Below are 15,736 nucleotides of genomic sequence, written 5' to 3'. Positions count from 1 at the left end.
TTAAAAATCCGTGGAGTTGCTAACTCTGTGCCTTTTCTACTTCTATTTGGCATTCTAAAGGTACCTTAACCAGAATTAATATTCGCTTTAAAATTGCAGGTGCTGGTAATGGTGGAATATTAGTGTTGATTGGCCTCAATCCGGTCTGTGAATTTTTTGGAATTAGAATTTAAGGATTTTGACTTTTAGCACCTAATGTGCGTTCTTCCATAGTCGGTCGGTACAATTTTCTTTATGTTACATATTTTATTCATCTGTATATTATCCCACTCATGAGCAAAGTTTTTCTACCAATTACTTATGACTGAATATTTTTTATCATTTTGGCTAGTTATAGAGTAATACCGATACCAGAATGTAAAAAAATATTTTATTTGCGAACCATACCTTCTTTTCTGGTTCTTTAGCTGAAGGTCTTTTAATTGTCTTTTCCTCGATAATTTCAGGTTTCTTAACACTGAGTTTAGCTTCAGCCTCGTCCTCCTAAATTTAATATTAATATTAGAATGTATTGTTAACGTTATTTCGACTATTGTAGGATTGTATACTTTAAAATTACGAACCGTAGGTTTAATTTCAGCTGGAGTTTTGTGTGTAAGAGAAACGTCTTCGGGTTCCTTTCCAGGTTTAGCTGGTGCCTTTGGCTTAGACAGGCTGACGCTTTCGTCAACGTCCATAGGCTAAAGAAATGTTTATATTTTAGTTTCTACTGCATTTTCAACTATTTTGAGTAAATTAATTTTTTGATATGTTTTATTTATTACCTCTGGCTTATCTTTGTCTTTAACAGAACGCCTTCTAGCCGTAGCTGTAGCGGAGGAAGGTTCATCTTCCTCTGGCTTTTTCTCGTCCTAAACATTATAATTATTACTAACTACCGCAATAACTACTATTAGCGAGTCTGATCAAGCGAACGACTTAGTGTAAACGTGTACCTTTTTCTTTTTCTCAATTGGCGTTGGCGTGATTTTCTCGTATTTCTCGAGAACGGGTCTCTCGTAATCGTCGACAAACTCTTCCACAGCAACCTTCAAATCGTTAACATGTATAAGTGTTGTGTACACAAATATTAGTCAAAACACAGAATAGAGTAGAAGATAAAGTTGAAGAATTATTTTCGTGTGTTTGTGTGTAATTTTGTGTTTAGATTCCAATTCTCATTTTCTTCGTTCGTCCAATTTACCTACCATCCAATCAGCTTAACGGGAACTCTGTAAATCTTTGAAAACTTTACATTTATAACATAGAGAAGCAAAGCTTGTACAGTTTTTGCCATGCACGCGAATAAGCTTACTTACTGTTTTTTTAAATACAAGAGCTGTAAATGCTGAAAATAATTTTGCCGCGATAGAGGATTATAGCGTGGCTGAATAAAAACTGCTGCATGACTTGAAATTTAGAGTGTTGTTACAAAAGAATTGTGCCCTGCTGTAAAACTCGTTATCCTGTGCTACCAAACTGTTAAGTGTAAAGTGTTTGAGTAAAAATGTGTGTGTACCTCTTTCTCTTTGAGAGAAGGACGTTTTTTAGCTTCCGGTTCGTCTTTTTTCTTTGGCTTAGCCTTCGGTTTTTCCTCTGGCTTTTTCTCCTCCTCCTACATTAGAATTAGTTATTATTACATCGACCCTAAATATCAGTGATTTTATTTTATAACTTTTATTGATTTTATCTACCTTGTCTTTAGCGACAGAACGTTTGCGGAGTGTAGGCATTTCAGGTTCTGCTTCCTTTTCTTTGGGTTTAATTTTGCCCTTCATCATGTCTACATCATCCTATCAAAAATATATGAAATATACATTACTGGCTTAACCTTGGACACTTGACAATGATTAAAATATAAGTATTTGTGTTATTATTACCTGAGTGTCACTAGGACGACGTTTGTCCTTAGGTGTAGGAGCAATCTTTTCATATTTCTCGAGCTCTGGTTTTTGATAATCATCGACAAATTCAGGTTCGGCCTATAAGTATTATTATTGTAAGCCTTAATATTTTTGCCTATGATTATTACAATATTGACTAAATTCTAAAATGTATTAAATGAAATAGATTGTATACCTCGTCAACCCCATTTTGCTTTTTGGTCCTATCACTTGGAGTTGGTGTAAATTTATCGTATTTTTCGAGTTCTGGCCTTTCATAATCATCCACGAATTCGGCTTGATCTCCAGGCTTTAAAAATGTTTAGGCATAATTTACATTTTATAATTTAATTCGATGATGAACAATTTATTATTATTTTGAGATATCTTAATTCTTAATTACCTTTTTGACCAGTTTTTTGGTCTTTGCTACCTGTGGTTCCTCAAGTTTAGTCTCCTCTGGTTTAACAGGAGACTTTCCGAGTATGACCTTAGATAGCTCGTCCACCGGTTCTTCCGGTTTAGGTATTCCCTTTTTAATACTGGGCCGTCTAGGTTCTGGTTTTTCTTCCTCAACCTATTTTATACCCCGAAACAATTTAATTAATATCTTTTCAATTGAAGTGTTTTTTTATTTCCTAAGTATTAATGTAAAATGAATTGTGATATACCTTTGTCGGTTCTACTTTAGACTTTTTCTCCGGAGCAGGCGCAGCCATTGAGGGTTCTTCCTCACTGTCTTGTTCACTTTTAACACTATCAGCGATAGATGCGCGTTTACCCTAAATCGGTTAACTTGTATTATTTTTCTATCCAACTACATTTTTATTTTTCATAAACTCATTGTCATGTTATGTGTGTAGTGTGTAATGTCATGTTTACCTTAGGTGTGTGATCCTCTTTAGCTTTTTTATCAAGCGGCGTTGGTGTAATCTTTTCATATTTCTCCAATACTGGTCGCTCGTAATCGTCGACGAAGTCGATAATATCCTATATCCAAATAAAGTTTAGCACATCTAGTTAACACAACACTCACAACAGAGAAAATTCAGTTATCACAGTCTATCTAGTATTAATTACTTTATTTATATTTCAAATATGTTTGTCTATGTTAGAATTTAGAATTTAGACTTGACCAGTCTTACGTGACTGTTTAATTCAAAAGTATTTGCAGGTATCTTTTAAAGCATGATAAACTCATTTTGAACGTTTATTTTTAAATAAATTGTTTTTTTACCGTTTATTAAAATAAATCTCAACCAACATAAGTGAAAGATGTATTTACACAGTTTGCTCCTACTTTATTTATTGTTAATAGTCAATAATTTCAGTCACATTGATATGACTGCTTATTAAAGTTGAATAAAATCATGCCTTAAAAGATTTTCAGAGCAGATGGAAGAGAAGAAAATTATCACTGAAACAAATCGGTCAAGTTGACGTAGCTACGACGATTTACAACATGAAATAATGATTGACTAAATATCTATTTAACGATTTGGTTCTTCTTAGCACAATAAAAATGTCTAAGAACTATAAGTTTAGTTACTGTTTAAGCTTTATACACTGCTTCATATAAATAAAGACAAGCCCGTCACTTACCTCATCCTTTTTAGCAACGACCTTCTTTTTGACGACCTTCTTCTTTTCTCCAGTCGTCTTCTTGACTTCTTCTTTCTTTTCCTCAACAGGTTCTTCCTTAGGCTTGACGGACCTAAGTTTTGGAATGCCTTCAATTTTCTTTTCCGGTTCAGGTTCTGGCTTCTTCTTCTCAAGTTTTTCTAGAATAGCCTTCTTTTCTTCTTCGGATTTAGAGGCCCTCTTTTCTAGAATCTTCCTGGTTTCCTCAGCCTCAACTTCGGCTTTCTTTGTTTCTTGCACTTTAGCTTCAACCTTTTTGGTTTCAACTTTAGATTCTGCTTTCTTGGCCTCAATCTTGACCTCTTCTTTCTTTTCTTCAACCTTTGTTTCTTCCTTCTTTGACATTTTTCGGACGGATGTCTTTTCTTCCTCCTTCTGAAGTGGATGTGTAAAAGGTTATTTACGATCAATTTACTTTTAAAAGTTTGACCAAGTTCCTTTGGAGTAGTTGAGTTTTTGATCGAGCAATCTTTATTTATATAATGTACCATAAGTACAGTGTACATAATACATTTAACATACAAAAATAACAAACAAATATATACAAATGGGTTTTCAATACTATCATTACTAAGTGTTGAGAATGCTCAATTCATTTTTACTGGTTAATTCTTACCTTCTTTTTCTCTTCGACGTGGTTTTCTTCGATTACGGATTTCTCTTCTACAATCGACATCTCTTCCTCAGACTCTTCAATAACTGTTGTTTCTTCCTCCTCTTCCTCCTTCTTCTTTTTCTGTAATGTTATAAACAATACTCAATTTCAACATAAACATAATTAATAATTTAACGAACAAAAAATCTCAAAGAGGGAAACAATTTTTTCAAACATCATCGAAACTAGGAATGACGTCGTATGTGTGGATATCTATCCTGTATCTTTTTTTAGTATGTTACAATTTAGGGACGAATAAATTGTTAATTAAGTTTTTCTTTATTATGGAGTGAATTACATTGATCCTCACTGTTTAGAATATGATGTAATAGACCATAACACATACCTTTTCCTCAACAATAGTCAAGTCGGCACTCGACTCGTCTTCACCAAATTCGTTCTTGATCACCACTCTGTAGTTGGCGACGTATTTGGTTGACACCTTCCTGATGATCAGCCTGGCGTTGGTGCCATCGAATGAGGTGTTTACTTCAGAGGAGTCCCTGATAACAGTCGAGTTCTTGTACCATGTGCATCTGCACGACTGGTCTGAGCTCTTCAGGACAGCTACGAATTCAGCTTCTTCGTTTTCTTTCCTTGCCTGTAACGGGCAACAAGGTATTAGAATACAATTTGTAAAAAAAATCTTCCTAAATATGTCTCAAGTGGCATGTATTACATTCAAAGTAGTGACGATTATTAAAAGATTAAGGATATATGAAAATACGTAATGTGAAAAGTTTGTACGATCATTTTATAGTTAATTTAGTATGCTTACCAAGCTTCTAAGATGTTTGATGATTTGTGGTTTGTCACCCTTCTCCTCTGGTATGTCGGTGATCTCGACCAGCTGTGACGTGGCCTCACCCTTTTCGTTCTTGGCGACAAGTTTGTACGAACCCTTGTCTTGTTGTGACACGTTCGAAATTTCTAATTTGACTGTGAATTCACCCTGTAATTAAAATAGTTCATTAGAAACGAGTTGAAGTCTTGTCTGGATTTTCAAAATCCTCCTCCTCAAGACCAATCAATCTTTAATAATAGTCAAGCTTTTTTATATAAATAGGTAGTTTTTATTACTCACCTCTCTACTAGGTTCAATAAGAACAGTGTGCCTTGAGTCCTCTTTGACGGCGCTAGTCTCCTTGAACCAAGTACATGCCGGTGCAAATTTACTTAATACTTTACATTCAACAATAACAGTCTTCTTCTTAACTATCTTAATGATCTTTGGTTTCTCTTTGATAACTGGAATGACTGTGGATAAAAATAACATTATTAATTTTGTTATAAACATTCAGGTAAATACGTAATTTTATATTATTGATACTTATAACTCCTAAGAGATAAAATAACTTATGCTTACTTTCAATATTGAGCGTAAGATTCGCATTGAGCTCTCCAAGTTCATTTTTAATATTGCATTTATACAATCCGGAGTCTTCCATACCAGGATCGATTAATTCCAATATGATTGTGTAGATGTCCTCTTTTACTTCGACCCTGGTCTTAATTTTCGACGAGTCCCTGATTTCTTTACCCTCGTGGTACCACACGATCGTCGGTCGCGGGCTAGCTTTGACCTTGCATCCCATTATAACTAGTTTGCCATTGTCCTTAGATTGGATCGTTGGCTTTTCAACAAATGTCGGCCCTTCACCTTCCGGTTCCGGTTCAGCCTCAATGTTCAAATTGAGATTAGCGTTGCTTTCGCCAAATTCATTGCCGACGTGACAGCGGTAAGCACCACCATCCGCTGCCGTCGGGTTTGTCAAAAGCAACAATAACTCATATGTATCCTCTCCTAACTCGGAAGATCTGATTTCGATTTTACTGCTAGCCTTGATGACGGTCGAGCCTCTGTACCACGTGACTTCGGCCGCCGGTTTTGCTTTGCAGACACAGCGCATCGTAATGAGTGTGCCATCCTCGTTGGGAATGATTCTGGGTTTCTCCACGAATGATGGTGGGAAACCATTTTCGTCATCCCCACCTGGGAAAGCAATGTTACATTAAAACACAGAGCACCGATCACAATTTCATGCTGCTCGAAAGCTTAAAGCTTTACATGCCATTGCTACTGTATGCGTACATAATAAAAAAAAATGATGACATATCCTGTTTTACCTTGGAAATTGAGAGCAATGTTGGCATTACTCTCGCCAAACAAGTTGAAGGCGTTACACCTATAATTGCCCCCATCTTCCCGCGTGGGGCCTAAAATTTCTAACGTCAAATTAAATGAATCTTTTCCGGTAGCTTTTCTGGACATCTTCATTTTTGCACCATCCCTAATTTCTTTATCTCCGTGGAACCACGTGATGTCTGGAACTGGATATGCTTCTAATATACATTCCATTATAAGGACTTCGCCTTCCTGTCTAATGGTTGGCTTTTTAGGGAATCTCGGTGCTTTACCGTCGGGTATTCTGTTTAAAAGACAAAATATTTTAAAACTAGCCCTAACTTGAACGAATAATAAATGTTTTTGAATTTTGTGTGTATCTGCTTACTTCGGTTTGTCTCCACCTTCAAAGTTTAGATTAATTTTCGCTACGCCTTCACCATGTTTGTTTTTCGCAACAGCCCTGTATTCTCCTCGGTCCGAATTCTCAACGCCTAAGATTTCGAGTCGCGCCATATGATATAATGTTTGGTCCTCTTCTAACGTTATTTTATATCTACTACTTTCTTTTACCATCTTTTTTCCATGGTACCTGAATCATTGAGTGCTAGTGTTAAAACTGTTTTAAGTTTTGGATCACATGAGATAATGTGTTGTAGTGTAGCATCTTACCATGTGATGGTTGGTTTCGGTTTGCCAACACATCGACATTCGAATGAGATTTTGGTACCATCATCCGATTGCCTGATGACCGGTCTCTCCGTAAAGGTCGGTTTGATAAAGTCCTCAGGTACGGGCGCTTCGTCGCCTATTGCATCAATGCACATATTATTAGAATTTGCACTAATTTGTCAGTGACGAAGATTTGCAGCTTAACAGCCTTTGTTATCAGATTTAAGATGTTTTCTTTTCTAGTGTATTAAGAATCGCAACCCAGGCTCATTCAGAGTTAATCGAGGAATGTATAAGAAAAATAGATAAATGATATAATCGAATAGAATACATAAATACAAATTTGGATTATACGTGTATAATATTTTCCATTCTACTCTCATTCTGACAAACAGTACGCATGACAGTTGCTAGTTATTTTGTTAATTGTGCATTTGCTAAAGCGAAGAGATTGCAACATAATACTAACTACAAAATATTGCGGGGGTATGTTAGGGTTAGGTAAAGCATATTTGCATAAGATGATACATACATGATAGAAATAGGAATAAAGAAAATAGACATGAATAAGAAGATAAAGGTGAAAAATAAAGATTTGGTTAAAAATCAAAATAGTGTCTTGTGTAAATGTGAAGTGTGCGAAAAATATATTGTTAATGTGTGTGTAGTGTTCGTGTTGTAAGTGTAAAACCATTTTTGGAATAAATTAGGTAATTAAGAAAACATCTTAATCTGTAAAACAATATAAACCAATTACGATATATTCTAGTGTATTATGTAGAGTAACTGAAATTCTGAAGGAATTAGTTGATGATTATACAAGCTTGGCTGCAATATCTACGTTTATACTCAGACAAATTACAACTAATACAGATAATGGATTAGATACACACAATAAAATAGCTTTGGTTAAACAACATTAAGCGGAACTTCAAGAATACATTGCAGTTCATTTGTTTCCTAAAATTTAATCATTTCTGTTTTCTTTTTTGAATTGCCAATGTTCATAGCTTCTTCTTACAGCTGTCCACTAACAAATTGTAATATATCACGGTACTCACTATCGAAGTTCAAACTGATCGTGGCATTACTCTCGCCGAGTTCGTTCTTAGCCGTCACCCTGTATTTCCCAGCATCCTCAACGGTTACATTATTGATCTCCAGGGAGGCATAGTAGGATTTTGTTTCTTTGCTAACTGTTAGCTGTAAAAAGAAAATACTTGAGTCAATATTGCTAGTGTAAAGACCGTTGGACTGACTTGTCAAAGATCACAGGTTCAAATTCCGACTAACATGTTTTTTCGAATTCATTTGCGTAATCATTATATTTCATATTAAAGACGTTAAAAACCAGGAAACTTCTTTTCCAGGCTATGTTAAGCCTCTTCTATAATTAAGCCTATGTTGTGGTTTAAATTCCTGACGCCAAGTGGTTCATCAGTCATACGAAAAAAAGAAAAATAATTTCAATAAAAATGGTGGCGTCATTCAAATCAACTGGTGATTTGTATGACCTATCATTGAAAAAATGCTGCAGAGATTTCAAAGACACTCAATTGAAGATCCAATTGCATTCTTCCCGTGTCCGTATTTAAAATTCTAATGGTGACATTTATTGGATGTCCTAAATTCGTTGCATACCTATCACATGGAACTATGTGTTATTAATAAATCGGTTCGGGATGAAAGGTCATCGAGCGAGACAGTCAACACCTGGTATCGCCGCCGGCCAACTAGAACGGGGTCAAGGCCATTTCTGAGTACTATTAAAACTAGGACATCTTTGACAGACATTTTTATTTTTACTTTCTTTCACTTGGATTATATTCAGTTTTTCATCCGTATCATTATTGTTTTATTGTTCTTAGTTATACTCCTTTTGACTAGTAAGTACCTATTGTAATTTTGGATCTAAAAAGTGAGTTTATCTTATTTTATTGAACTCTGCTTGTGCACCGATTTTGACAGCTTCACCCAACAAAAAATGTGTGACATGTTTAAATACATTAGTTTAAAATCTATTATTATGTTCAATGTATTATTTTTCCTCTCAACTCCTTTCCAAGTCATACATTTAGATTCCAATCAACGCTGTTGCATTTCCATCACAACAACACCATATCATCATTATCATTAGTGTTACTTCCTTTATTTTGTCAACTAACCTTATGCCTTGCTCCTGGATTGACCTCCACGCCGTTGTGGAACCAGGCGACCTGGGGCACGGGCTCGGCTTCAATGCGGCACTCGAATATAAGCCGCTTGCCATCGTCTTCCTGCCGGATGGCCGGCTTGCGCGCGAATGTTGGCGCTTTACCGTCCACTTGTCTGTAGACCACGTAAAAAAAATTATTAATTAAGGATTCGGAAAAAATAATAAAAAAAATATCCTCAAAAATTGTTGATGTATTTTCAGTTCAACAAATCATATATTCCTTGTATACTAAAAGAAGATATTAATTGGTTTGTTTCTTATTGGGAAATATACAAGTTTTTAAGAGAATTTAAATAATTTGAGAATTAAAATGTCTCATAAATGGGACAAGGGAAAATAAGGTCTCAATAGCATGAGTCGGAGTTCATCATACACTCTTGTTGAATGTATGTTTGTTCTCAAATGGGTGGAGAACTTTGGCCTACGTTATATACATTGTAACTAAGAACGTCTGTTAATATGGTAAATGATAATAATACTTACTTCTGTTTTTCTTCGTCAGCGGCTGAAAAATTAAACAAAAACAATTATTTCTGTCGGTCACCCACCAATTATCTTAGCTCAATAAAATATACCCTATTTATCAAGAAATACATAAGAATAAATAACATAATCTGAATGTCTTAATTCTGGAAACTTAGTACGATACTAAAATAACTATTGCAATGATTGCATCGATATAGATAGCCTGAATCATAAAATTTAAGTGCAAAAGCGTTTATTGCATGGAAATTCAATTCTAAACATAATATTTTAGCTAATGTTTACACATTGTGAAATATGTTCCAGACGTAAATATTCGGAATAATTGTTAGTGATAATAATTTAAATAAATCATGGTTGTTCTTGAAAATAAATGTTATTTGAAAATTGTTTAAACGTTGAAATGAAATCAGATTCGACGCCAAAGAGTTATCAATTGCATTTGATAGTTTTCTGACATCAATACAATATTAACAGAAACAAATATTTAAACAGTGCAGTGATTTTGTGCATTTTCTAAGAAAAACGCAATTGTTTATTCAGATTGTAGTCTCCTGTTTCGACTTGTTTGAAAAACTGCACGTTGCTATCATACATTGATTCATTTGTTATCTGTCAAAACATGTCAGTCAAATGTATCATACTATCAAAATTTTTTAACAATTTATGAATCGTTTTATCAAAATTAATAAATAATTAAATTGTCAAATTAATAAATTGGAAATAATTAGGTCTTTTTTTTCATCATACTTGAATATTGAATGTTTTATACGCTCATTTTCATTCTTTTCTTATTATGTTTTATTGTTTCTTTTTTGTTTTTTTAATTTAAGTTCGTATATATAGCCGATGCTTGGCATTTTGGGTCCACCTAAGTGGGACAAGAAAACATCGAACATTTTTTTGAAATAAATAAAATCCTGAAAACATTTCCGTGGTTCATAAATATATTTTGCAGCTAACATGTTTACAATACGAACATTTTCGTCAGCGGACTGTCGTCACAGTTTCATCGCTTCTGACATTCGTGTTGCCAACGTGAATGCGCAAGCGCACGTTTGGCTCAACACCCGAAGCGTGGGTTAACGTTCAACAGTACATTTTTTGTCTTAAACATTTATTTCTGACTATGACTAATACAGTTATTTGCGAAGGTATTTTTATTGGCCAAGTATTGAGTTACTGGTGTATATGACAAATGTTTGTGTCATATTTGTCACAATGTTGGTGTTGGCTTGTGTTATGACATGTTTGAGGGGCTGAGGGTAAACATGTCACGGGCGTTTAGGTCATAAACAAGTCGCCGTTTAGTGTCATATTCGAGTTCCAACGTGATGTCATATTTGTTGTTCTGGAGCCAAAACGTAGTGAGTTACGTAAACCTAGTGTGTGTTGTATACACGGTAATTATTGTAGGTAATTGATATGACAGGTACTACAAATAAAGTTGATTTAAGGAACATTTATGTCAAAATATTCCTGCATATTTTAGCATGATAGTGATGAACTTATTTGTTTTGACAAAAGACAAACTGTTGTTGATATAGCAACATCTTTCAGTTCTTATTTTTTATACAATTCTACTTAAAAAAGCACTATATTAGGTATAATTCGTTCACGAGGATTTTGCGACAAAGTTGCCGCGTCAGCGACGATACCTGGCAATTGCATTAAAGTATGATATTTCCAGTAATACTGCAGTGAGGAAACCAGGCTCATATTGCTATACAAGCTGGTGGAGATTCTTTTGAAAGAAGCAGCAATATTGTACACCAAGATTGTTAACTGCGGGTCGGCAATTCCAGATTGCAATGTTTGTAATCCACATTCCCCCGCGATGCTTTCCTCTACCGTTTCACAGTGGTGTCTTAGATTGATATGGAATAGTTTCCTTTGTACCTTCGTAGTTTCCTATTATGTAAAAAAGAAATGAAGCGTATTGGTACTCACGGCTGAAGTTAAGATTGATGGATGCGGCCACCTCGCCCATCTTATTCTTAGCCTTGACTTTGTACAGCCCCGCGTCGGTCTCGATCACGTCATCTAACTCAAGCACCACCAGGAACTTGTTGTTGGCGATGCTCTGGATCCTGAACAAGAGAAAAACTTTATTAGTTACAAGAAACTTCAATATGTAAATTATAACCAAATTAATTATTTAGAATTGGGTAAGAAGGCAATTGAAAATTTATGTCAATATCTCCATTTTAGCTCAAGAGCTTTACTTTTTTGTGATTTGATTCACCCCACTTTCTTAGCATTCAATCACTTTAAGACCTTAGGTTTGAAAATATTTTAACAATATGTAGCGATTATGTTCAGAAAAAAATTACATTAAACAGAGTGTTACCTTTTCAAAAATCTGTTTAATTTCGAAGTATGAAACCAGTCTGTTAAATGACCTTTTAGAACTATAAAATTGATATGGTGACAAATAAATTTTGGTCAATAGTAGCACTTATATTTTCCAAAAATTTAAGAAAGTTTAAATGTACGGTCCTTGTTTTTTTTTTTAAAGGATCAAAAGAAACAAAAGCGTGTCGTTAGTATTCTACATAGTAATTAAGCTCCCAGTGGAGTAGTTCAATAATTTATGTAGTGTCAAATTGCAAGTCAATCGGTTGCCAAATGCAAGGAGTTAAATGACGCGTTTCCTTCGTTTTACATTCATATTACATAAATAAGTCAACATTCCTGTCAACTGACATGCAACGATGCAATTTATCCTCAGCTTAGCTACTACATCCTTTCATTCTATACTAATATATAAAGCTGAAGAGTTTGTTTGTTCGTTTGTTTGAACGCGCTAATCTCAGGAACTACTCGTTCAAATTGAAAAATTATTTTTGTGTTGAATAGACCATTAATCGAGGAAGGCTTTAGGCTATATACCATCACGCTGTGACTAATAGGAGCGAAGATACAATGGAAAATGTGAAAAAAACAGGGCAGGTATAAATCGTAACTTATATCTTCTACCCACAGGGACGAAGTCGCGGGCAACAGCTAGTATAATATAATTTTGTACTTTATTGTAGAGAAAGAAGGCTTTATCGTGTAAAAAGTAAAAAAAGCGCACGTACATGATCAACTTAAAGAAGGAAAATAATACAAATTGCAAAAAAAATTGGCACGTATTCGATCTTTGAAAGTCCGTCTGTGGTAATCATTATGAAGAATCCTTCTTATCAAGGTGAAAAAAAAAACAATAAACGATCACCATAATTATACCTGACATCAAAGACTTAAAAAGCTTTCCTCAAATGTCTACAGTAATAAAATTCGATAAACAAAAACAAACATTTGTGGCTATACATTTCGGTTTTAATGCTTTGTCACATAAAAAGAAAATGAAGTTACCTTACGTAAGACATAAAATCCCTAATTACTTTAAAAGTTATTGTGCTCATGACCTTGCCCTGAAAATACCTTGTTTGCCAGAGTCTTAAATTTATCAAGATAGTCGTCAAATTGTTTCACAATAAATAAATTGTCACTTATTGACGACTTTCTGAAATAGCTCCAAAGAAATGCATTTGCAATGATGTAACCAGAAGCACAGTATGAATATAGCCCCAATGTTTGCTCCAATATTGGGCGGGATTGGAATTGGGTCGACGAAAGTATTTGTAAACTGCTCTGACTTATTGCTGTTTCCTTTCCCTAGTACGGCTTGGGATTTATGAGTGTAATCTATATTTCTATACTCTATACTCATACATAAAGCTGAAGAGTTTGTTTGTTTGAACGCGCTAATCTCACTGCTAGTTCAAATTCAAAAATTATTTTTGTGTTCAATAGGCCATTCATCGAGGAAGGTTTTAAGCTATATAATATCATGCTGCAACTAAGAGGAGCGAAGATACAATGGAAAATGTGAGAAAAACAGGGCAGGTATAAATCATAACTTATACCTTCTACCCACGGGGACGCAGTCGCGGGTAACAGCTAATAAGGATATATTTATTGCTTTAAATATGTAAAAGTTTGACTCGATTTTTAACGCATTTGAAAGAAAATACAGGTATTTAATGACTCTGGTTCTACTTCTACCTGGTTCTTTTGTTGGCCTTTATTATTCGCACAATCGATATAACATTATATTTAAAGTAAGTAAGTTTGACTTTGGCAGGGATGAGGATATCTTTTTTGACGCTTTGTAAATAATGCATATTTTTCTTTTTATATTATATAGCTTTCAAAATGTAAATATTAGTTTAGTTTAGTTCCTAGATACTACTAATTTTAGATGATTAAGAAGGTTAAATATTTTTTAATTAATTGTATAAAGTAAGTTAAGTTATAGGAAATAATAGAATATACTTTTTGTTATCAGTAAAAGTAATTACATAGGAACAGTTTAAGGGCACATTGGCGGTCTTATATAATTTTATTTTGTAAATTTAGCTCTTTTGACTCACTACTCGTATGCTCTGTAATATTATCTCCAACTACTGCCATAAATACAAACATAGTGATTCATATGTTATTTATACGTCAGAGATTTAAATGGTCAGGTTTTAGATGATTGTGTTGGATAGGGTATTTGACGAAAACAGGTTTCCAAAAAATTTTGAATACCTATTTTTCATTTCATCACTTCATCAAACAGTACGGAAGATGAAAACCAATTAACATGACGAAATGTATGTTAGTGGCAGCTAGTTACATCACTTAGAACAAATTGAATTTACACGCCATTATTTAATGTCACTGTATCCCTTTATTTTTTTGTTAGGAAATAAAATAAAAAACAGACATCCAAAGATTTTTGAAACTTGTCTGAAATAAACAGTTTTTTTTTGTCAAATAACATTTTGTGCAATAAAGGCAATTGAACCCGTTTTCAAAACAATCCCGAAATCATTTTATCAACTTCGAATAATATTTGACATTAAATTAATAGGATTTCTACTATGTCTGCCTCTCAGTGATGTGGCTAGCAGCCAAAAGGTTCATTGTTCCCGAAATTTCAAATATTTCTTAGTTTATAGGAAGGTCTATGACTCATATATTAATTCTCTATATAATTAGCTTTTATGTTCTTGTTGCTATGTTCTAAAATCATTTTTTTAAGGGTATCTGTCTAAATCTTTTAAAAGGTTTGCTGTCCGCATTTTCTGTCTTAATTACATATCTTATGAAAAAAATAATGAGCATTTATTTAATTTTAATACCTAAGGGAAAGACATTTTTAATCTGTGGAATAATTCGAATAAAAAATAAGTGTCTGACTAGAACGACTGGTTCTATGAAAAGAAGTTGAAAACTTTGGTATTAAATGAGTAATGTGCAGAAGAATAATAAATTAGAGCATCTACTGAAAACCGTATTTATTTTCTACATACTATCATTTCAAAATTATTATTTTACAACCTTTACCGACGTTAGAGAACTTTAATTAACACGTGCTGAAAAAGCACTTGTTAAAAACGCTGTATCCAATGATCATAATATATCTCTAATCATAACAATTTCTTATTTAAAGATGGTTTTATATTTAAATTACCTGTTTATTGTTCATAAGAAATGAATGCGAGGAAGGTCACGTAACTAAACCATCTCATGTAAATACTCAATGTTTTGAATTCCTTATAAAATTAGTTATATTTATATTTTTAGTTATTGTTTCAGAAAGCATGACGTAATTTCCCGTTGAGTAGAAATCAATGTATTATCGTTAGATTGAAAAGGAAATTGATCTACATTTGTTTTTAGTTCAGACAGCAATATTAATAACAATGATTACAAAACTATTAAGGTTTATTTTTCTACTACAAAATATTTATAACACTAATAACAAAAATGTCACTACAAAATAGGTTTTAGTTAATAATAAATAAAATAAGGACATAATCAAAATCATCTAAGAAATGTCTTAATATATCATATCCATGTTAAGATGATTGCACTAAAAAAAGACAATCACGCAAGAAAGCGTTGAATGAAACGTCCGTATCTTATCTGTCTGTCATAATAATATGTTTACAATGGACTCGTAACAAATGCCTAGCATGACAGGCTACAGAGATGAGTAATATACATTACAATATTAGAATTGCCACGAGTAATAGATGAAGTTC

At 33.8% G+C, this 15,736-nt stretch overlaps 1 protein-coding gene across 16 annotated transcripts in view; it reads right to left on the bottom strand.

Moving 5' to 3' along the window:
* Nucleotides 1-15,736, bottom strand: part of LOC113497889 (twitchin) — a 128,711-nt gene that overhangs the window by 89,994 nt on the left and 22,981 nt on the right. For 11 of the 16 annotated variants that reach the window (XM_026877660.1, XM_026877675.1, XM_026877659.1 and 8 more), the window contains exons 3-26: nt 11,604-11,743; nt 9,654-9,675; nt 9,121-9,283; nt 8,017-8,158; nt 6,956-7,091; nt 6,672-6,875; nt 6,286-6,587; nt 5,525-6,151; nt 5,243-5,415; nt 4,937-5,110; nt 4,505-4,759; nt 4,120-4,239; nt 3,465-3,875; nt 2,745-2,852; nt 2,534-2,644; nt 2,266-2,439; nt 2,059-2,172; nt 1,860-1,961; nt 1,674-1,772; nt 1,499-1,594; nt 936-1,028; nt 765-851; nt 564-680; nt 388-483 (exon numbers count right to left, since the gene is read on the bottom strand). In XM_026877660.1, the coding sequence (XP_026733461.1) occupies nt 388-483; nt 564-680; nt 765-851; nt 936-1,028; nt 1,499-1,594; nt 1,674-1,772; nt 1,860-1,961; nt 2,059-2,172; nt 2,266-2,439; nt 2,534-2,644; nt 2,745-2,852; nt 3,465-3,875; nt 4,120-4,239; nt 4,505-4,759; nt 4,937-5,110; nt 5,243-5,415; nt 5,525-6,151; nt 6,286-6,587; nt 6,672-6,875; nt 6,956-7,091; nt 8,017-8,158; nt 9,121-9,283; nt 9,654-9,675; nt 11,604-11,743 (4,066 nt within the window). The remainder of the gene's footprint in view (nt 1-387; nt 484-563; nt 681-764; nt 852-935; nt 1,029-1,498; nt 1,595-1,673; nt 1,773-1,859; nt 1,962-2,058; nt 2,173-2,265; nt 2,440-2,533; nt 2,645-2,744; nt 2,853-3,464; nt 3,876-4,119; nt 4,240-4,504; nt 4,760-4,936; nt 5,111-5,242; nt 5,416-5,524; nt 6,152-6,285; nt 6,588-6,671; nt 6,876-6,955; nt 7,092-8,016; nt 8,159-9,120; nt 9,284-9,653; nt 9,676-11,603; nt 11,744-15,736) is intronic. The other 5 variants (XM_026877672.1, XM_026877673.1, XM_026877670.1 and 2 more) reach the window with 4 other exon arrangements.

This window comes from Trichoplusia ni, chromosome 10 (genome assembly GCF_003590095.1).
Source record: "Trichoplusia ni isolate ovarian cell line Hi5 chromosome 10, tn1, whole genome shotgun sequence".
NCBI lineage: Eukaryota > Metazoa > Arthropoda > Insecta > Lepidoptera > Noctuidae > Trichoplusia > Trichoplusia ni.
This window is presented reverse-complemented; position numbering and strand designations above follow the sequence as displayed.